Source organism: Felis catus, chromosome E3, assembly GCF_018350175.1.
Source record: "Felis catus isolate Fca126 chromosome E3, F.catus_Fca126_mat1.0, whole genome shotgun sequence".
Taxonomy (NCBI): Eukaryota; Metazoa; Chordata; class Mammalia; order Carnivora; family Felidae; genus Felis; species Felis catus.
In genome coordinates this window covers 5,003,237-5,023,802 of record NC_058383.1, presented here as the reverse complement: position 1 = coordinate 5,023,802, position 20,566 = coordinate 5,003,237, and the positions used below count along the sequence as shown (strand labels likewise).

General features: G+C 44.3%; 1 protein-coding gene and 1 long non-coding RNA gene across 5 annotated transcripts in view; one reads left to right on the top strand and one right to left on the bottom strand.

Annotated features, from left to right (window-relative positions):
* Positions 1-6,853, bottom strand: part of LOC111558207 (small integral membrane protein 10-like protein 2A) — a 66,339-nt gene extending 59,486 nt beyond the window's left edge. For 2 of the 4 annotated variants that reach the window (XM_045048150.1, XM_045048151.1), the window contains exon 1: positions 6,536-6,853. In XM_045048150.1, coding sequence (XP_044904085.1) covers positions 6,536-6,721 — 186 coding nt within the window. In that variant the 5' untranslated portion in view covers positions 6,722-6,853. Of the gene's footprint in view, positions 1-2,764; positions 3,519-6,535 lie in introns of those variants that run through there. The other 2 variants (XM_023247071.2, XR_006591317.1) reach the window with 2 other exon arrangements.
* Positions 6,854-6,912: 59 nt separating this feature from the next.
* On the top strand, positions 6,913-19,921 carry LOC123382647. The gene is made up of 5 exons (XR_006591319.1): positions 6,913-7,145; positions 9,338-9,353; positions 9,531-10,394; positions 16,458-16,531; positions 19,300-19,921. It is a non-coding gene; the product is annotated as an uncharacterized LOC123382647 (long non-coding RNA).
* Positions 19,922-20,566: the final 645 nt, after the last annotated feature.

Sequence of the window (20,566 nt, the reverse complement as noted above, 5' to 3'; positions counted from 1 at the left end):
TGTTTTCTTCTAAGAGCTCTTCAGGGGGTGCCTGGGTGGCTTAGTGGATCAAGCATCCAACTTCGGCTCAGGTCATGATCTCGAAGTTCATGAGTTGGAGCCCTGCATCTGGCTCTGCGCTGACAGTGTGGAGCCTGGAGCCTACTCCGGATTCTGTGTGTCTCTCTCTCTCAAAAATAAACATTAAGAGCTTTTCAGTTTTTGGGGCGCCTGGGTGGCTCAGTCGGTTAAGCGTCCGACTTCAGCTCAGGTCACGATCTCGCGGTCTGTGAGTTCGAGCCCCGCATCAAGCTCTGCGCTGATGGCTCAGAGCCTGGAGCCTGCTTCCGATTCTGTGTCTCCCTCTCTCTCTGCCCGTCCCCCATTCATGCTCTGTCTCTCTCTGTCCCAAAAATAAATAAACGTTAAAAAAAAAAATTTTTTTTTAAAAAAGAGCTTTTCAGTTTTAGCTTGTGTGTTTAGGTCTTTGATCCATTTTCAGTGAATTTTTATATACAAAGGTAAGAGTTCAACTTCATTCTTTTCCATGTGAAAGCAATTCATTTTTATTGGTCTTTACAAAGCTATCAGAAGGTACTATGGTCTGAATGTTTGTATCCCCCCCAAGATTCATATGCTGAAACCCCAACCCCCAAAGATGATGGTATTAGGAGGCGAAGCCTCTGGAAAGTGTGTAGGTCATGAAAGGAGAGCCTTCACGAACGGGATCAGTGTTCTTACAAAGTGGCCCCAGAGAGAACCCCAGGCCTGACCAGGAGAGGACAAGCGAGAAGACACAGGCTTATGAGCCAGGAGGGGTCTCACAAGGGCATGGCCATGCTCGTGCCTTGGTCTCGGACTTCTGGGTGTCCAAAACTGGGAGAAATAAATGGCTGTTGTTTGTAAGCCACGCTGTCTATAGAGGCAAAGAAACACTGGTCCTTCTCCACAGGTCATTTGAGAAGCAATGCTCAGGCTCCCTCCTGACTTGGGGCCACTCCTCCCAGTTTGCCACTGACCAACACATTTATGAAAAAATGGGGTCTTATTTGTTTTTGAGAGAGAGAGAGAGACAGAGAGCGCGCGCGCATGCGCACACACATGAGGGAGAGCCAGAGCCCAAAGAGGGGAGGGGCAGAGAAAGAGAGAGAGGGAAAGAATCTCAAGCAGGCTCCATGCCTGGTGTGGAAACTGACAGGGGGCTCAATCTCACGACCCTGGGATCATAACCTGAGATGAAACCAAGAGTAGAGGCTCAACTGGGTGTTACATGTAAGTGATGAATCACTGAATTCTACTCCTGAAACCCTTATTACACTATATGTTAACCTGAATTTAAATAAAATTAAAAAAACAAAAGAGAGAGAGAGTCTCAACCAACTGGGCCACCAGGCATCCTGAAAACAATGCTTTAACTTTTTTTTTTTAAGTTTATTTATTTATTTTGAGAGAAAGAGAGATAAACCATGTGAGCAGGGGAAGGACAAAGAGAGAGAGTCCCAAGCAGGCTCCACACTGTCAGTCTAGAGCCCGATGTGGGGCTTGAACTCACAAACCATGAGATTATGACCTGAGCCGAAATCAAGAGTCAGATATTCAACTGACAGCCACCTAGGCGTCCCGAAAAAATGGTTTTTACCTTACTTTTCTTCACTTTATATGTGGTTGGTATCTTTTAACATTAGTACATATAGATCTAACACATACACTTTAATATCTGCTTGAACCGTTATAGGACTTTGTGTGAGACTTAAAAATAACTTGATTCAAGGATACAGGTTTTCACTATACTGTTTTTTCAATGTATTCAATGTACAACCTATTTTATATAGGTTTCAAAGTTTTTTAAACCTATTTCAACCTATTTACATAGGTTACAAATTTTTCAAAAGTTTATAAGAAACAAACCATGATTCAAGCATTCATTTGAATTGCATAGTATTTTTGTTTCCCGCATGTTTGGTATTTCTCATCTCAAAGTATATAGTTGTTCCTTATTTCAGGAGCTGGAACAAATTCCTAACTGAGTTGATGATTTTGACTTGGCCTCTTAAGATTTCACAAAGCTTTTAAGTTTATACAACGTTTTCTTAATATTCTATCGTTTCCTACCAATCAAGCAACAAAATAAGGCTCCTTTCAAGCTGCACTTGACCCTGCAAGGAAGATCTGGGATCTTTTTTTAAATTGTTCAGACACAAAATCATCTAGTCAGAATCAAAGCCGAAGTCCTTTCAATGCCCCTAAACCTCTCTGTCCGAGTCTCCTGGCACCTGCTTCACGCACCAGCCTCCTGCTGTTCTAGAACACACGGGGCTTGCACCAGCTGTAGGGCCTTCTCTGCCCTACGAGAGTACATGAGATACTCTTCTAACCTAGACATCTCCCTGTCTCCACAGCTAAAGCCCTCACTGCCTTCAAGGTTTTGCTCAAATGCCACCCAATCAATGAAACCCACCCCTCTATTTAGAACAGGAACCAGCTCCCCCACCCCACCTACACTCCACACTCCAGAATTCTTTTACCTGATTGGAATAAATGAGTACAGATTTTCAAGTGATAGGCAAACAGGAAAACACGGAGCTGTGGATTCAGAAAGTTCATCAGAAGGGAGACTACGACAGAGCAATTAGGAGCAGCCCAGGAGAGGGGCCGCACAGAGAGGAGCCAGAGGAAGCTTCCCTGGGCTTGCTCAGCACAGGGCAACGTGGCTGACGTGAAGGAAGACCAGGACATTGCTCAGTGTGACAGCTGTCATCCACCTTCACCGGGTCTTTTCTCTCACCTTTTTGAGGCCTTTTTAATGGTTCTAAGAATCTGGTGACCAGGGCCTAAGATACTCAATTCTTCCCATGGGCGGCAGAACTGCAAAGTTGGAGGCATAACTTGTTACGAAGGTTCTCAGCACAATCTATCATCTTGCTTTTACTACATTTAGTGTTCCGGATGGATTCTTAATTTTCCACAGCCTTGTGTTTCAGATTCTGTATAAATAAGCAGGATGCTAAGGACTCTAGCAGATTAAGGATTGCTTGCAAACAATATTTTAAAATCATAACCCTTCTCAGTTTACAAAACCCTTTTGCATCTATTTAATCATCTTTCACGTTAAACAGAGGTCAACCTCCTGAGAATGTGTCGCTGCCCCACAAACAAATGATGTGGGGGTCCTAAGTAACCAAGTGGGAATTAGCATCCTTTACTCCAGCACCCCTGTAACGGAGAGGATGGGTACAGGGTGTTCTGAGTAAAAAGGCGTCAATGACCTGCGGCTGTCCTCTTGCTCAGATTCTATTTCCCACGGCACTTCCCTTTACAAGAGGCTGGTATCATTAAACCCTTCAATCAGGTAAGTTAGTAATTGTCCACAAATGAACAGAAACTCTAAACCTACAGGGGCATTTAAAGTAGCAGCTGTGGGGCGCCTGGCTCAGTCGGGGGCCCAACTTCAACTCAGCTCATGGTCTCATGGTTGGGGGTTCGAGACCTACATTGGGCTCTGTGTTGACAGTCAGTGCCTGGAACCTGCTTCGGATAATGTGTCTCCCTCTCTCCCTTCCCCCTCCCCCACTCATGGCCGGTCGGTCTCTCTCTCAAAAATAAATGTTAAAAAATAAATAAGATAAAGCAGCAGATGTGACTATCACAGGAAAGAAAAAGTTCCCCCACCGTCTCCATCTCTCCCTCAGCATGTGCTGGCTGCTGCAGCACTTGATCAAGCCCAGGAGCAAACCTAAAATCCTCACGCAGTTCTCAGTGGACCCGGTGACCACTTTGTGCCTCCCTCGCCCCCACTCACCCCTGAACTGAACAAGCCCGCACTCTACTCCCACAGCTCAGCTCCCAGAATTCTCTACCGCCACGCTGCACCTGGACTATTAACTGGCACCAAATCACCCATTCTGGGCTTTGAGGACTGGTGCATGTTGAGCTCTTGTGAGTGCCCAAACCACTCCAAATAAAGCTCCCTTCCCTCCTCTTATATGCATCTACCCTCAATCCTAACAGTGCAGATTCCTTGTTATGAAATTTGTATTTGAGTAACAGTTCCAGAGATTCTCAAACAACTACCAACCAGTGAGATTTGGAAACCCTAAGCATGATGTTAGAAATGGAATTCTTTAAGAAAAAAAGAAATGCTGGGGCGCCTGGGTGGCTCAAGTCGGTTAAGCGTCCGACTTCGGCTCAGGTCATGATCTCACGGCTCATGAGTTCGAGCCCCGCGTCGGGCTCTGTGCTGACAGCTCAGAGCCTGGAGCCTGTTTCAGATTCTGTGTCTCCCCCTCTCTCTCTGACCCTCCCCCGTTCATGCTCTGTCTCTCTCTGTCTCAAAAGTAATAAACGTTAAAAAAAAATTTTTTTAATTTTTTTTAAAAAAGAAATGCTATTTAGAAATGGAATTCTTTGTTTCTTACTACTTAAACAGGCAAGCCTTCAATACCCTTGCAATGAAGAGATCAAGTGCAAAATCATACAGATAGGGTGATCACACAAGTCCTCTCTGAAATCAGAGCTGAAGTGTGAAACTGTATCAGCATTCAAAGAACCAAAGGAAGAACAGCCTGTGCAAATGGCCAGGAGCAGAAGAGTACAAAGAGTACGGAAGAGTGTGAGAGAGAATAGTAAACAAGGAGAAATTCAAGTGAGAAGAGAGGCAGGCAAAAGCCAGATCTGCAGGATAAAAATGCATGAACTACATTGTGCACCATGAGAAGTTTTGTTCTGTTGTTTTGTGGGAAATGGCATCTATGTTTAAAAAAAAAAAAAAAAAAAGACTCGTCTACTGCCTGGTGAAAAACAGATGGTCCAGGTGAGTGATTATGGTACTTTGGACTAGGGGGTGGTCGTAAATAGATAACCGGACATATGACAAAGGTGATTTTTATTATTTTAGAGAGAATCAGAGTGTGAGTGGGGAAGAAGAGGAGAGAGAGAATCTTAAGCAGGCTCCATGCTTAGTATGGAGCCTGACATGGGGCCCAATCCCACGACCCTGGGATCATGACCTGAGCCAAAATCAAGAGTTGGATGCTCAACCGACTGAGCCACTCAGGCGCCCCTTTTTAATATTTACTATTTTTTTTATTTTTTTAAGTTCTTGTAATTGTATATGTAACTGCAAAGCATTAATGCAGTTCTAGACTAAAGGTTCCAAAGCAGGAACTTGGGGGTCAAATATAGCCTGAAGCCATGTTTTGTTTTGGCCAAAGTTTACTTTTTTCAAACTTGAGCTAATCTGGTATCAAAAAATCACTATTTCCAATTTCTCTTGGAAATCACTAGATCTGGCAAACAACAGTTGGCTGGTGGCAACTGGCTAGAGCACAGGCTTTCTGGTTTACCCCAGTCCCCACACCCAGCACACTTGACTCGTTCATACCACCGGCTGGAAAGATCTTCTGGTCTGGTACCTTAGTTTACGGATACCACAAGCCCTCATTCACATAAAAATATCCCGATTTGGATCTTGAAGTAGATATGCAGGTTCATCTCATCTCACCTTAACACAATTTTGATCAAGAACTGGTTTTAAGTAGCCTACCATCACCAGTGATAGGCACCCAGAACCTAAAGGTCCAGGCACAGAGATAATTCCGTTCTGATAGAACCAAACCAGGGTGAGGAACAACACCCACACGGTCTCAACGTGCCTGGTCCTACCACTCAGGCTTCCTCATTTTGCACACCGGGAAGCAACACAAGTACTGTCAGACTGTAAACTCCAGGAGGGCAGGAACCTGTGCCTCCTCCATCAAAGCCTGAGGCAGGCACCCCAAGCTGTGTAAACGGAATCCAACAGGAGTTTGGTATTTAGCCATCTATGACACACCTGTAAAGGAATACTTCTCAATCTGACAACTTTCCATCCTACTAGCAAAAAACATCGCTAATTCAAGGGACGTAAAACTGTCACTTATAGCAAAAGTGATCTCCAGGGTTCTGAGTGTGTATGTGTCTACCATTTCACATCTGAATAGTTTTGGGACTCTGAAACGTTTTGCGTCTCTCTGCCTCTTCCACTTAATAATGTTCCCTCTTCACCCTCACCCCACCTCCACTCCGACCAGGAGAGAGAAAATACAAGTATTAAACATCAACTAATCCTTTTAAGTTTCACAAATAATCTCCTGAAAAGCTTTGTCAAGTTTGGTAACTAGCAGACTCAACCACAACCCCATCTCGCAAACCTAACCTTTTGTAACCTCCTGGGGCACAATTTCCTCTCCCGGGCCTTTCCACCGGTGCCAGCATCCACCATCCCCGCGGACCCCACGCCCCAGCTGTAGGCCCTCAGCCAGGGCAAGCCGCTCCACCCCGCCCGCAGCCTCCTTTGCAGAGGGAACAACAATAACCTCCGAGGATTTTTCTCCCGTGGGGTGCAGGAGAAATGCACGGTGGTTGGCGTACACTCAGCATCCAGCTTGGCAGTTCCTGTCAGCATCCTCGCCGTCCGGGGAGGGGAGGGGAGGGGAGGGGAGGGGAGGGGAGGGCGGCGCGGGCGGTCCCGCGCTCGGGAGGGTCACGGGAGGGGACCAGGCGAGCGCGGCTCACTCACCTGCAGGCGGACGTTGAGCATCATGGAAGCCACGATGTAGAGGTAGGGGAAGTTGATGCGCAGCCGCCAGGCCAGGTCGAAGAAGATGAGCAGCGTGCGGGTCAGCCCCTTGCAAAAGACCCCATAGGAGCGGGCGGCGGCCGAGCGCGAGAGGCGGACAGCCAGGCCCGACAGAGCCGCCGCCATATAGACCCGCGCCCGCCGCCCGCCCGCCGCGCACCGACCGGCCGCGGACTCGGGCCGCCCGGCGCTCCGAAGCCCGCCCGCCCTCTCGGCGCCGCGTCGCCCCCGGGCCTCCGCCCGGGCCGCTGGGCCGCGCTCGGCGCGCTGAGGGAGCGAGGGAGGCGGCGGCGACGCCAGGGGCGGGCGGGCGGCGGGGAGCGGAGTCCACGCGTCACACTCGGGGAAGCTCCTTCGCGAGCCGCCGCCTGGTCCCAGCCGGGCCGCGCGGCCTGACGTCACAATGCCCGCGCCGCGCCTGCGCACCTCTGCCCCGCCCCCTACCCCGCCCCTTGTCACCTTCCGCAGGTGAGACGCGCATGCGTGGGCCAGGAGCGGCTGGATGCTCCCCCAGAGAGGCTGATGCGTTGTCTCCGTCTGCCCCCTAAAGGTAAGTAGGAAAATTAAAATACACGAGAAGGTGAACAGTGAATTTTAAAGAGTTGTACAGTGTCAGTCTTCTGAGTCCTGCGGAACTGTACACTTAAAAATTGTTAAAATAGTAAGTTTTATGTAATGCATGTCTAACCGCAATTGTAAAAAGGGCCTGAGGGGCAGAACATGCTCCCCGCTTAGATTGTTTCAGGACTCCAGCCATTGTTGTTCAACGTTAACTGATGTAAAATTTAATCTTTTTTTCTTGTTTTAAATGTTTATTTATTTATTTTGAGAGAGTGGGGGGGGAGGGGCAGAGAGAGAGGGAGACCGAGAATCCCAAGCAGACTCCACGCTGCCAGCACAGAGCCCATCGTGGAGCTCCATCTCGCCAACCGTGAGATCATGATCTGAACCAAAATTAAGAGTCGGATGCCCTGAGCCACCCAGGAGCCCTTAAAATTTAATCTTTAGGGGCGCCTCGGTGGCTCGGTCGGATGAGCGTCTCACTTCGGCTCAGGTCATGATCTCAGGGTTTGTGGGTTCGCGCCCTGCATCTGGGTGTGTGCTGATAGCTCGGAGTCAGCTTCGGATTCTGTGTCTTCCTCTCTCTCGGCTCCTCCCTTGCTTGCACTCTGCCTCTCTCTCTCTCTCTCTCTCTCTCTCTCTCTCTCTCTCTCTCTCTCTCTGGAAAATAAATAAACATTATTTTTTTTAATTTTGATTTTTAATAATTATGATATGAATTAAGCCCCTAATATAAAAAAGTAATAATATTGAAACTTACAAAACTTCTAGTATTCTGGTTCAGGGTGTTTTGTTTTCTTGACAGTGAGTTTTTACATTCATACTTCAGCATATAGGCTTCTATCAAAGATTTTCATGGTGTGAAGGTAGATGCTTTATTTCTAGTTTCAGACAAAGTATTTCATGTCATTACTTCTTGCTACCAATGAAAGTCTGGGAATTTGGTACAGGTGAGGAAAAAACGAGTTGCACTGATGAAATTAAAAGCAAGCCTTGGGGTGCCTGGGTGGCTCAGTCGGTTAAGCGTCTGACCTTGGCTCAGGTGATGATCTCGTGGTGAGTTCGAGCTTTGGCGTCGGGCCCAGGCGTCGGGCTCTGTGCTGACAGCTCAGAGCCTGGAGCTGCTTCAGATTGTGTGTTTCCCTCTCCATCTGCCCCCCCCACCACCCATGCTCCGTCTCTCTCTCAAAAATAAATAATAAAACATTGAAAAAAAATTAAAAGCAAGCCTTTAGCCCTCTAAGAAAATTAGAAAGCAACAGTGTGAAATAGATTTTTTTTTTTGAAAATAGATTTAAATGCAAAATTGCTTTGCCCCAAAATGGGTTTGCAATAGTAATCATTTATAGAAGTCACTTAAAAATTTTCTACCCTGAGGGGCACCTGGGTGGCTCAGTTGGTTAAGTGTCCAACTTCAGCTCATGTCATGATCTCACAATTGGTGAGTTGGAGCCCTATGTTGGGCTCTGTGCTGACAGCTCAGAGCCTGAAGCCTGCTTCAGAATCTGTGTTGCCCTCTCTGCCCTTTCCCCTGTTCATGCTCTCTCTCTCTCTCTCTCTCAAAAATAAATAAACATGAAAAATTATTTTTTTAAAAATTCTCTTCCCTGAAATAAATTCACGTTCAAAATCATTTTTAAAAAATTTTTCAGGGGCACCTAGGTGGCGCAGTCGGTTAAGCGTCCGACTTCAGCCAGGTCACGATCTCGCGGTCCGTGAGTTCGAGCCCCGCGTCAGGCTCTGGGCTGATGGCTCAGAGCCTGGAGCCTGTTTCCGATTCTGTGTCTCCCTCTCTCTGTGCCCCTCCCCCGTTCATGCTCTGTCTCTCTCTGTCCCAAAAATAAATAAAAGTTGAAAAAAAAAATTTAAAAAAATTTTTTTTCATTTTACTCATCTGTAATACAAAGAAGGTTAAAAATAGGTTATAAATCATTTCTAGTATTGTCTTTATGACTGTTATTTAGCACTACCATTTTTCTTTAAATGTCTACTGTGTAAAGATAGTACTTTTTGGGGGGCGGTGACTGGTTGGCTCAGTTAGTGGAGCATGCAATTCTTGATCTCAAGGTCATGAATTTGAGCCCCAGGTTGGGTGCAGAGATTATTTAAAAGTAAAAATATTTTTTTTAATTGTACTTTTTGATGCTCGTAATCTTATATTTACTATCCATTGTGTTTCAGGCCAAGACCATTTTAAGTAAGTATTTCAGGGTTTTTGGGTTTGGGCTAGTTTTATTATTATTAAAATAATATTTTTTAAAGTCTTTGCACAAATCTTTAGTTTCCCTTATTTTTGCAACATTATTTTTTGCCACATTTATTGCTGCCATAAAAAGCTCACTTCCCTTTTTTTTTTTTTTTTTTTTTTGGTAAGCTATTTTTTTCTTTCAGCGCTCAGTGGATGCTATCTCTGAGGATGCAGAAAACATGGTGCTGAATTATCATCATCATTCAAGCTACCCTTCCCCAAAAAGCAAAATGAACACTTCTTTGCACAGTATTTAGAAAACAATTTAAAGATTTTAAAGGCTAGAGTCTTCAGTGGAAAATTTGCCGAAATTACAAAATCAATCTGACAATGTGTGAACAGGTTTGGAGATCAGCTGAATTTATTCTTAGGCCTGTAAAGATTTTCACTGGGTGGAGATTTGGCAGTCCTGTTTATTAGAAGTATGTTGAAAGACCAGATGGGCTGCAGGGATGTGAGATATATATATATATGTATATCCTCCTTGGTTATTCGTTTCTTTAAATGCCTTTGAGGCAAGAAGGCATTTTTAACAAGGCATCCAGTTGCCATAAGCAATGGCCAACAGAATTAACACAAAACCACCCTGAGCAAGGTAAAAAGCCTTCAGTGATTAAACAAAATGGGAGGTCAAAGAGAACACGAAGGAACACTAACAAGATTTGAGGTTTAATGTATATCAAGGTTAACTAGTTCTAAGCTATAGAGCAGGCTGGTAAATTAGCCTAGCCTCCTGCTTTAGCATTTAACTCAGCCCCCATTTTCTGGCATCTCTGGGAAGACATTCTGCTAATTATAAGTTGAGAAACAGGCAGAATTAATTATAAGTCAGTGTGAAAAGTATTTCCACAGAGGTTCATAAAGGTTATGAAAGCAGGTAGGAGAAAAGACACTGACACAAATAGGAAAATAATTTTATTCACACTTGATCAACAGGATCCAAGTGATTCGCCTACAACCTTCTCTCCTGCTGTGAGTGCGCAGGCTCAGGTGAGGGAAATAGTAGGCTTTTTTTCTTTCCAGCTTCACCTGATGGGAAAAGCACAGGGAGGCAGAGTTCCACATTCAGCAGCTTCTTGGAGCTCTGTGACCTGGTTCTGTACAATGAGGAGAAGGGCACCCATCCTACAGGGTATTTGTGAGAAATAAATGAGAGCAAGTGTGCATAGCATCCAGCACAGTCCTAGGCAGATAGAGGGCACCCAGAAAGTCGTAGTTATTTCCATGCTTAGGTCCCTGGAGTCCTTACAGTACAAGCCTAGTGGAGCCATTAATAATCATAATTAGTGGCACCTGGCTGGTTCAGTTGGCAGACCATGCCACTCTTGACCTTGGGAGTCCTGAGTTTGAGCCCACGTTGGGGACAGAGGTTATTTGCAAAAAGAGGGACGCCTGGTGGCTCAGTTGGTTAAGTGTCCAACTCTTGATTTCAGCTCAGATCATGATCTCACAGTTCATGAGTTCGAGCCCCATAATCAGAGAAAGGATTCTCTCTCCCTCTTACTCTGCCCTACCCCTGCTTGTGCTCTCTTTTTCTCAAAATAAATGAACAAATTTTAAAAATAAAAAAGTTCCTGGGGCACCTGGGTGGCTCAATCGGTTAAGCGTCCGACTTCGGCTCAGGTCATGATCTCACGGTCTGTGAGTTCGAGCCCCGTGTCGGGCTCTGTGCTGACGGCCCAGAGCCTGGAGCCTGTTTCAGATTCTGTGTCTCCCTCTCTCTCTGCCCCTCCCCTGTTCACGCTCTGTCTCTCTCTGTCTCAAAAATAAATAAACATTAAAAAAAATTAAAAAAAAGTTCCAATTTTGAGGTTTCAATGCAATAAAAAGTAAAGAAATGAAAAAATACAAAATACAAATATATATATATATATATATATATATATATATATATAGTTACCAAAAAAATCATTACAATGATAATGTTTAACTATGGATCCAAGCAACCCAAAAATGAAACACCTAGATTACATTGCTGGAATAGAGGATGGACACGATGATCCAGAATGTTGGTCAGAAATAACTTATATTTCTTTGCTGACTCCCATGGAGACTTGAAAGGGTGGGATGGATTTAAGTAGGAGAGCTCAGTTGCCACTGTGAGAAATGTCAAGTTTCCTCTCTCTTACTGAAGGGCCCTTTCCAGGTACGCAACATTATTTCAACAGATTAAGGTCAATGTGAATCAATGACAAGGTGCTGGTATGGAGTCATTCTATTTATTTCCTTTTTTATTTCTTTTTATTTTTTCTTTTTTTTCATTTTACTTTTTTTTTTTTAAGTGTTTATTCTTTGGGGCGCCTGGGTGGCTCAGTCAGTTAAGCGTCCGACTTCGCTCAGGTCATGATATCATGGTTTGTGAGTTCGAGCCCCGCATTGGGCTCTGTGCTGACAGCTCAGGCTGACAGCCTGCTTCAGATTCTGTGTCTCCCCGTCTCTCTGCCTCTCCCATGCTCATGCTCTGTCTCTCTCTGTATCTCAATAATAAATAAACGTTAAAAAAAATTTTTTTAAGAGTTTATTCATCTAGAGAGAGGGGGAGAGAGAGAATCCCCAGCAGGCTCTGGGCTGTCAGCATGGAACCCTACATGGGGTTCGATCTCACCAACTGTGAGATCATGACCTGAGCCAAAATCAAGAGTTGGACACTTAATCAACTGAGCCACCCAGGTGCCCCATCCCCTACACTCATTCTTAGGTTAAAAAAAAAAAAAAAAAGACAAAAGTGTATATAGATGTGTGTGTGCGTACATGCATGCACACAAACCTATGTGTGTATAAAAATACACATTATATGTGCATTTATACCCATATTCATGTATGTATATATGGATGGATGTATATACATATTTATTTAAGTTTACTTACTTTGAGAGAGAGGGAGAAACAGAATCCCAAGCAGACTCTTTGCCATCAGCACAGAGCCTGACGTGGGTCTCGAACTCACAAACCGGGAGATCGTGACCTGAGCTGAGATCGAAAGTCAGATGCTTAACCAACTGAGCCACCCAGGTGCCCCTATACATATTTACACGTATATACATGTATGTGGGGTTTGGGGGATCTTTTATTTTTTCTTTTGTTTATTCTTTAAATAAAAGGATAAACCATACATTTGTTTTAAAGTGCTTACCTTTACCGAGAGGGAAAGGATAGGGTAAAGGGTGAAGATTAAAGCTGTACTTCCCTGAACATACCTCATTTTGTAGAATTTGAGTTTGGAACCAGGTACATATTTTATACAATTATAAAACAAAGTTAAAATTCTTTAAAAATCCCTAATGCTCGAAAGCAAAATGAAATCAATGAGCCTGTATATCCAGTTGGTGGCACAACACAGAGAGGAACCATTCCAAGAAATGCCATGGCTACAATTTGTACCAAAAAAGTAACAAACTGCTAATAAGCTCCTAAATCACTTTCAGTAATCATACTGTTGATGGTGCCGTTTGTATTGTTATTCTGAAACCGCTGTGTGTTTGTTCTGTAATGAGTAATTATACTGGTGTTATTGAGAACAAGGAATTTTTGTATGGGAGAAATGAATTGTCCTCATAAGCTTGATGAGTTTCAGTAAAAACACTGTAGTCCTGATTTTGAATCAGAGGTGTGGCACGAACTCAGGTGTCTTTATTGTAAAAATGTGAGTGTGTGTGTGTTTCCTAGCTTCACTTCCTGAAAAGGCCAAGGAATAGTGAGTGACCAACCTAGTAGCAATGAGTGTCTCTAGTCCCCAGCTTGGAGTCTCTGAATATGTTTTCGCATTAAAAGCTAGATTCCCAGTTTGGGGCAGACAGTGTACAGACGAGATGAGCCTAGAACTTCCTGTCACACCAGACATCAAGGAAGCTTTCACAGACCACTAGGGTTCTGTCAGAAAGAGTTACAAGCCAATTTAAAAAGGTTCAATGGGATAATCTAAGCACCAGTAAAGGTAATAACTACAATAGTATGAAACATACCAAATACAGGCAATCTCTGAGTTCATTATGGTATTTGTATTAATTTCCTTGGGCTGCCCTAATGAATTAACACAAACCAGCTTAAAACAACAGAAGTTTATTTTCTCGCAGTTCTGGAGGCTACAAGCCCAAAATCAAGGTGCTAGGGTCCCTGGGTGGCTCAGCTGGTAGAACATGTGACTCTTGATCTCAGGGTTGTGAGTTTGAGCCCCATGCGTGGCATAGAGTTTACTTAAAAAATAAAGAGGCGCTTGAGTTACTCAGTTGAGTGTCCTACTCTTGATTTCAGCTCAGGTCACAATCCTAGAGTGGTGGGATTGAGTCCTGTGTGGGGCTCCATGCTAAGCATAGAGTCTGCTTGGGATTCTCTCTCTCTCTCTCTCTCTCTCCCTCTCTCCAGCTCACGTGCACACTCTCTCTCAGTCTCTCAAAGAGAAAACTAAAAATAAATAAATAAATAAAAAATAGGGGCACCTGACTGGCTCAGTCAGTGGCGCATGGGACTCTTGATCTCAGAGTTGTGAGTTTGAGCCCCACGTTTGGTTTAAAGATTACTTAAAAACACAGTCTTTTAAAAAATAAAATAATAGAGGCACCTGGGTGGCTCAGTTGGTTGATTGTCCAACTCTTGATTTTGGCTCAGGTCATACTCTCACAGTTTTTGGGACTGAGCCCTATGTGGGGCTCTGCGCTGACAGTGTGGAAGCTGCTTGGGATTCTCTCTTGCTCCCTCTTTTTCTGCCCCTCCCCTGCTTGCATGCTCTCTCTCAAAATAAATAAACTGTAAAAAAAAAAAAAAAAAAAAAACTTTTAATAAAAAATTAAAAAGTAAAATAAATAACATTAAAAATGATAGTAATTAATATTTATTTTGATAAAGTACAAGAGAGCAGGGGAGGGGGCAGAGAAAGAGTGAGAGACAGGATCCTAGGCAGGCAACGTGGGGCTTGAACTCATAGACTGTGAGATCAGGACTGGAGCCAAAACCAAGTCAGACACTTAGCCAACTGAGCCACCCAGGTGCCCCCTAAAAATGGTAATAATTAAAAAACAAAAGCAAACTGTTGTCCTGACCACAACCCCTCTGAAGGTGCCTGGGAAGAATTCTTCCTTGCTTTTCCAGCTTCTAGCGGTTGTAGCAATCCTTGGCGCCCCTCAACTTGAAGCTGCATCACTCCAATCTCTGCCTCTTTCTTCACTGGGCTGCCTTCTCTGTCTATCTGTGTGTCCTCTTGTAAGGACACCAATCATTGGATTTGGGGCCACTGTATACTTGATCTCAACTAATTCTGTGTACAAAGACCCTATTTCCAAACGAGTTCTCATTCTGAGGTTCCAGGTGGACAGGAATCTTTTTGGAACACTACTCAACCCAATTCAGTACCTAACAACAATAACAAAACCAAAACCAATCTCACTGGTTACCTTTGGAAAGTGCTTGGAGACAAATTCATTTTTTGTGAACTAGTAAATGAAGTGAAAGAGTAGAGCATTTATCCTACTTCCTCTGTATAAACTGAACTTCAGGGTAAATACTTAAGGGTATATTTCTCTTTATTGAGGGGCCCCTGCTAATAAGTAAAACAGGAATGTTAGAATCAGAGTATCACCATTTTATAGCCCTTAATAATTAATGAATCTAACAACTAACCATTGATGAGTGTTAACATCACAAAAAGAAACCACCAGACATGTGACTCCTGAGGAAATACATTGGAAAAAAGAATGGAATCTGAATCCATTAAGCCTCTAGACCTAATTACCAGAAGAACATATTATTTTTTTTTTTATTTTTTTTCAACGTTTATTTATTTTTGGGACAGCGAGAGACAGAGCATGAACGGGGGAGGGGCAGAGAGAGAGGGAGACACAGAATCGGAAACAGGCTCCAGGCTCTGAGCCATCAGCCCAGAGCTTGACGCGGGACTCGAACTCACGGACCGCGAGATCGTGACCTGGCTGAAGTCGGACGCTTAACTGACTGCGCCACCCAGGCGCCCCTCCAGAGGAACATATTAAATGTCTGCAATGATGCAGCCAGAAACATCAAGATTGTAACATTTACAAAAAAGATACTTAAAAAAGAATTAAAGGGAAACTTTGAAATCTGAAAACACACTTGAGAGACTTCTATCTACAAATCCAACATACGGATTTTATTTTCAAAAAGTCAACTGTAAAAAAAAAATTAAGAGGGACATTGGGAAAATTTGATAATGTTAAGGAATTATTATTTTTTAAGGTTAATAATGGAGTTATGGTTAAATTTATTAAAAATTTATATTTTTTAAGGTTTGTTTGTTTCGAAAGAAAGAGCAAGTGGGGAGGGGCAAAGACAGGGAGAGGGAGAATCCCAAGCAGGCTCCTCACTGTCAGTGCAGGGCCCAACATGGGGCTCAATCCCACGAACTGTGAGATCATGACCTGAGCTGAAACCAAGAGTCAGTTGCTTAACTGACTGAGACACCCAGGTGCCCCAAAAGTTTGTACTTTAAAAATACATACTAAAATACTCACAAATGTCATATAACTTGATTCCAAATAGTGAGAGTGGGTATGGATGACCCAAAATGACCCATAAAATTGATCATTGCTAAATCAGGTGCTGTATATATGGACATGTACTCTGCTACTCTGTCTGCTTTTGCATACATTTAACATTTTCCATATTTAAAAATTATTTTTGAGATGATCCGAGAAAACTGGCCATGAGTTAGGCATATCTGATATTAAAGAATTATTGTGTTTAGGGTGCTAATATCTTTATAGCTATTTTATTAAGTCTTTCTCTTAGAGATTCAACCTAAAGTAATTATGAATAAAATCTTATGATGAAGGGAATTTGCTTTAAACTACTTCGGTGTAGAGGCACCTGGGTGGCTCAGTCGGTCGAGCGCCCAACTCTTGATTTCTGCTCAGGTCGTGGTCCCAGGGTCATGGGATTTAGCCCCTTGTCCGGCTCCATGCTGGGCAAGGAGTCTGCTTAAGATTGTCTCTCTCTCTCTCTCTCTCTCTCTCTCTCTCTCTCTCTCTGTCTGTCTCTCCCTCTGCCCCTCAACCCACTCACTCTCTCTCTCTAAAAAAAAAAAAGAAGAAGAAGAAGAAGGAGGAGGAGGAGGAAAAAAAAAGAAGAAAAGTATGCCAGTGTGGAGAATGAGGAGAAAGGTGACATAAAACTAGCCTCATATTTATTATGATCGGTGTTGGGCTATAGGTGCCTAAGAGTTTGTCAGGCTCCTCTATTTTTCTGTATGTTTGAAAGTATCTTTACTAAGGAGTTAAAATAAAAATAAAACCCAAAGACAATAAATATAATGTTTCTGTTAAACTACAAAATGTCAAAAGTTTTCAAGTGTCTTTCATTGTTATCAGCATCAGTTAACAAAACTAATGTTCATGAGACATAGCGGACAGACAATAAATATTTTTTAAGTGAATGATCACTCCAAGGATGTGTCAGAATCAAAAGCATGACATTTAAAAATCATGGAACAGGGCGCCCGGGTGGCTCAGTCAGTTAAGCATCTGACTTTTCGTTTTGGCTCAGGTCATGATCTCACAGGTGGGTTCATGGGTTCAAGCCCTGCATTGGGCTCCGTGCTGACAGTATGGAGACTGCTTGGGATTCTCATTGTCTCCCTCTCTCTGTCTCACCCCCATGCACTCTTGGGCTCTCTCTCTCTCTCTCTCAAATAAATAAACTTTCAAAAGTCATGGGTCATCTAGGTAAATCCAGATTATTCTCCTTGATGTTAACTGTCATGAAATAAACTGCAAAATTTATTTAGTGTCTGTGGAATGCTTAAAGTTTTATACAGCTTAACAAAAAGCTAAGCATAACGCAAATTGCAAATTATTTTTTAGGTATCAATATAGTGGTTCTCCATAGTCTCATTTCAAATTTTTAGTTTTGACCAAGGTAAGTGTCCCTGTGATGCCTTTTTTTGAGTACTGCTTGAAGACAAAAGAAGTCAACATTGAATAGGCTATTGATGTTTCTACCTGCATGCTAATTGAATACTCTCCCACTGTACCACTTACAGTGTGTGTCTGTGGGGCGCCCCCAGCTCCACAGGATAATGAATGTAGGAGTGGCCATCATCATTCCACAGGACCCTGCTTGCTGTCTATTGTTTGAAGTATTTTAAGCTTACAAGTGATTTTTTCAAGTTTATTTATTTTGAGAGAGAGAGAGAGAGAAAGAGAGAGAATGCAGGGGAGGGGCAGAGGGAGAGGGAGAGAGAGAATCCCAAGCAGGTTTGGCACCAGCAGTACAGAGCCCAATGTAGGGCTCGAACTCATGAACCATGAGATCATGACCTGAGCCAGAGCCAACAGTTGGACACCCCACCGACTGAGCCACCCAGATGCCCCAAGTTTGGGAGTGATTTGCTACCTAGCAAGAGATAACTCATACATCAAGGACAAAGGTTTAAAAACATGGCAGAATCCCTTCACAGGCTGGATTACCAAGGGCTAAGATTTTTCAGGAACAGAAGCTTTGAACAAAGACTCTAACGGACTGACTGACTTTGATGCTGGCCAAAGGCAAGGGGATGTCAGCAAGGGTAGTGAAAGGGGAAGTGAAAGATGTCAGTTACAGGCTTGTTCCTTGTGGAAATGGAGGCTGTGGATAGTGTCTGGCTGCATTTCCTCGCTTGCTGTATCATTGTTTAGAATCTGTGACATCTCTTTCCTCCTCCTGCTTCTTGTTATTCTATATGAGTTGGTGGTGGTTGTACTTCTGTTTGGCCCACAGACTGCAGAACTTGAGATAGGACTGAAGGCAGAGGGCACATCCCAGAGGTCCTGGAATTGGGGCCTTCGCCATACCTGGACTGGATTCTGTGTTTCCCTCCCCAAGATGGGTGAGGGTGTTCTTGGTTGAGTATGAGATTGTGATGGTTACATTATGGTGGGTGAGAGCATCTAAAAATATTTCATGTGTGGAAAGATATATGTGTGTGAGTGCCGGACAGCCAGATGGCACACGGTGCATGGGGGCAGGACCTGACAATTGTCCTGTAGGACCCACTCTTCTCTTCCTGAGGGGGAATAGATTTTTTTTTTTTAGCAAGGCCTGTATCTCCCAGCCCGCACAGTGGCTTTGTGTGGTCATGTGACTGAGTTCTGGCAGATGGGGTGTAAGAAGTGAGGGAGTTGGGGCGCCTGGGTGGCGCAGTCGGTTAAGCGTCTGACTTCAGCCAGGTCACGATCTCGTGGTCCGTGAGTTCGAGCCCCGTGTCGGGCTCTGGGCTGATGGCTCAGAGCCTGGAGCCTGTTTCCGATTCTGTGTCTCCCTCTCTCTCTGCCCCTCCCCCATTCAAGCTCTGTCTCTCTCTGTCCCAAAAATAAATAAACGTTGAAAAATAAAAAACAAACAAAAAAAAAGAAGCGAGGGAGCTTCCCGGGATCACCCTGAAGAGACCCTTCATTCACACTCCACCCCACCCTTGCCTCCCTGTTTCCCCATCTTCTTGGAACTCATGTGCTGGCTTGAGCTCCACCTTGGTACGTGAGGAAGGAGCTGGACCTTCAGGCTTCATAGATAAGAGGAACATACCGGCCTGAATTACTCACCTCTGGATTTAAAAACAAAATTTTTTTTAATGTTTATTTTTGAGAGAGACCGAGAACGTGAGTGGGGGAGGGTCAGAAAGAGAGGGAGACCCAGAATCCGAGCTGTCAGCACAAAGCCCAGCACAGGGCTCGAACTCGCGGACCTCGAGAGATCATAACCTGAGCCGAAGTTGGACGCTTAGCTGACTAAGCCACCCAGGCACCCCTGGATTTTTACATACCAGTGGCATAAACCTTGATCTTGTCTGAACTGCTGTCACTTCAGGTCTCTGTCATTCTCACTGAAACTAATCCTAATGAATACAATGGTATCTTTTCATTTTCCCTGACCAGCCACAACTTCCCTCTTTCAGGAGGACTTCCTCTAACCCATTCCTTGTGCTTCCGGTGGGCTGTGAGTCACAGGATGGACTCCCTTTTCCCCAACAGGCAGGTAGGTGACCAAACCTTACTGATGAGAATACCAGCCCCCTTGCCAGGAACTGAAGCCTGAGTGGAGCTGATGAGGGACCATAAGGCAACTGACACCCCCAAAAATCACCGCCCCCCAGGTGGGCTGTGTCTGACATTGCTCCCGTACTCCTGGCTGCCCAAGAACAAAGGAAAGGGGAAAGCAAATGGGTAACTGACTAGAGATCAGAGTCCTGCAGGACAGGAGTCTCCATTGGTTAGCAAATCTCTTGGTAAATTACAAGAAAAGGGCAATCTTATCAATAGCCTGATCTCCAGAAACTCCCTACTATTAATGATCTCGATTTGCTAGAGGGAAAGACAAGCTAACCTTGACAATAGCTGGGCCTCCAGCAACTTTCTCCTTCACTCTTTCACATCTGGAAATCCCATTAAGAGACTTCCTCTTCAGTCCCCCAACTCCATAGTACACAACCAGTCACTCTTCACAACCCCAGTGCAGCTCTTTCTGCCCACGGTCCCTGCCCTGTGCTTCAATAAAATCACCATTTTGGGGGGCGCCTGGGTGGCTCAGTTGGTTGAGCGTCCCAGGTCATGATCTCGCGGTTCACCAGTTCCAGTCCCACATCCAGCTCCGTGCTGACAGCTCAGAGCCTGCAGCCTGCTTCTGATTCTGTGTCTCCCTCTCTTTCTGCTCCTCCCTCAGCTTGTACTCTGTCTGTCTCTCTGTCTCAAATAAATAAAAACATTAAATAAATAAATAAAAATAAAATCACCGTTTTGCACCGAAGACATCTTCAAGAATTCTTTCTTGGCCATCGGCTCTGGACCCCCATCCCTCCAAAACCCCATCAGAGCCACACCTGCAGGCAGGTGAGCCTGATATTGTGATGTCAGTGTCCTGGGGAGAAGATCCTTGAGGTCCCCAGAGCAGCCCTGGGTCCCGTCTTTTCTGAGCCCCAGTCACTCAACTTGTCCTTAGATTCCATGAGCTCACCAGTGTTCTTCCCATTCATATCTTTGTTTTTTCTCAGTCCAGAGTAGCTTTCTGCTGCCTGCACCCCAAGAACCACAGCCCATGATGTCCTCTCATCTTTCCTTTGCCTTCCCATTTTTTCGCCTCTGGTTGTGCCAGTATCCCCACCCTGATGCCCCTTAGTCACTTGTTCCATAAAAATATCATCCCATAACTTTGTTGCTTAAAGCAAC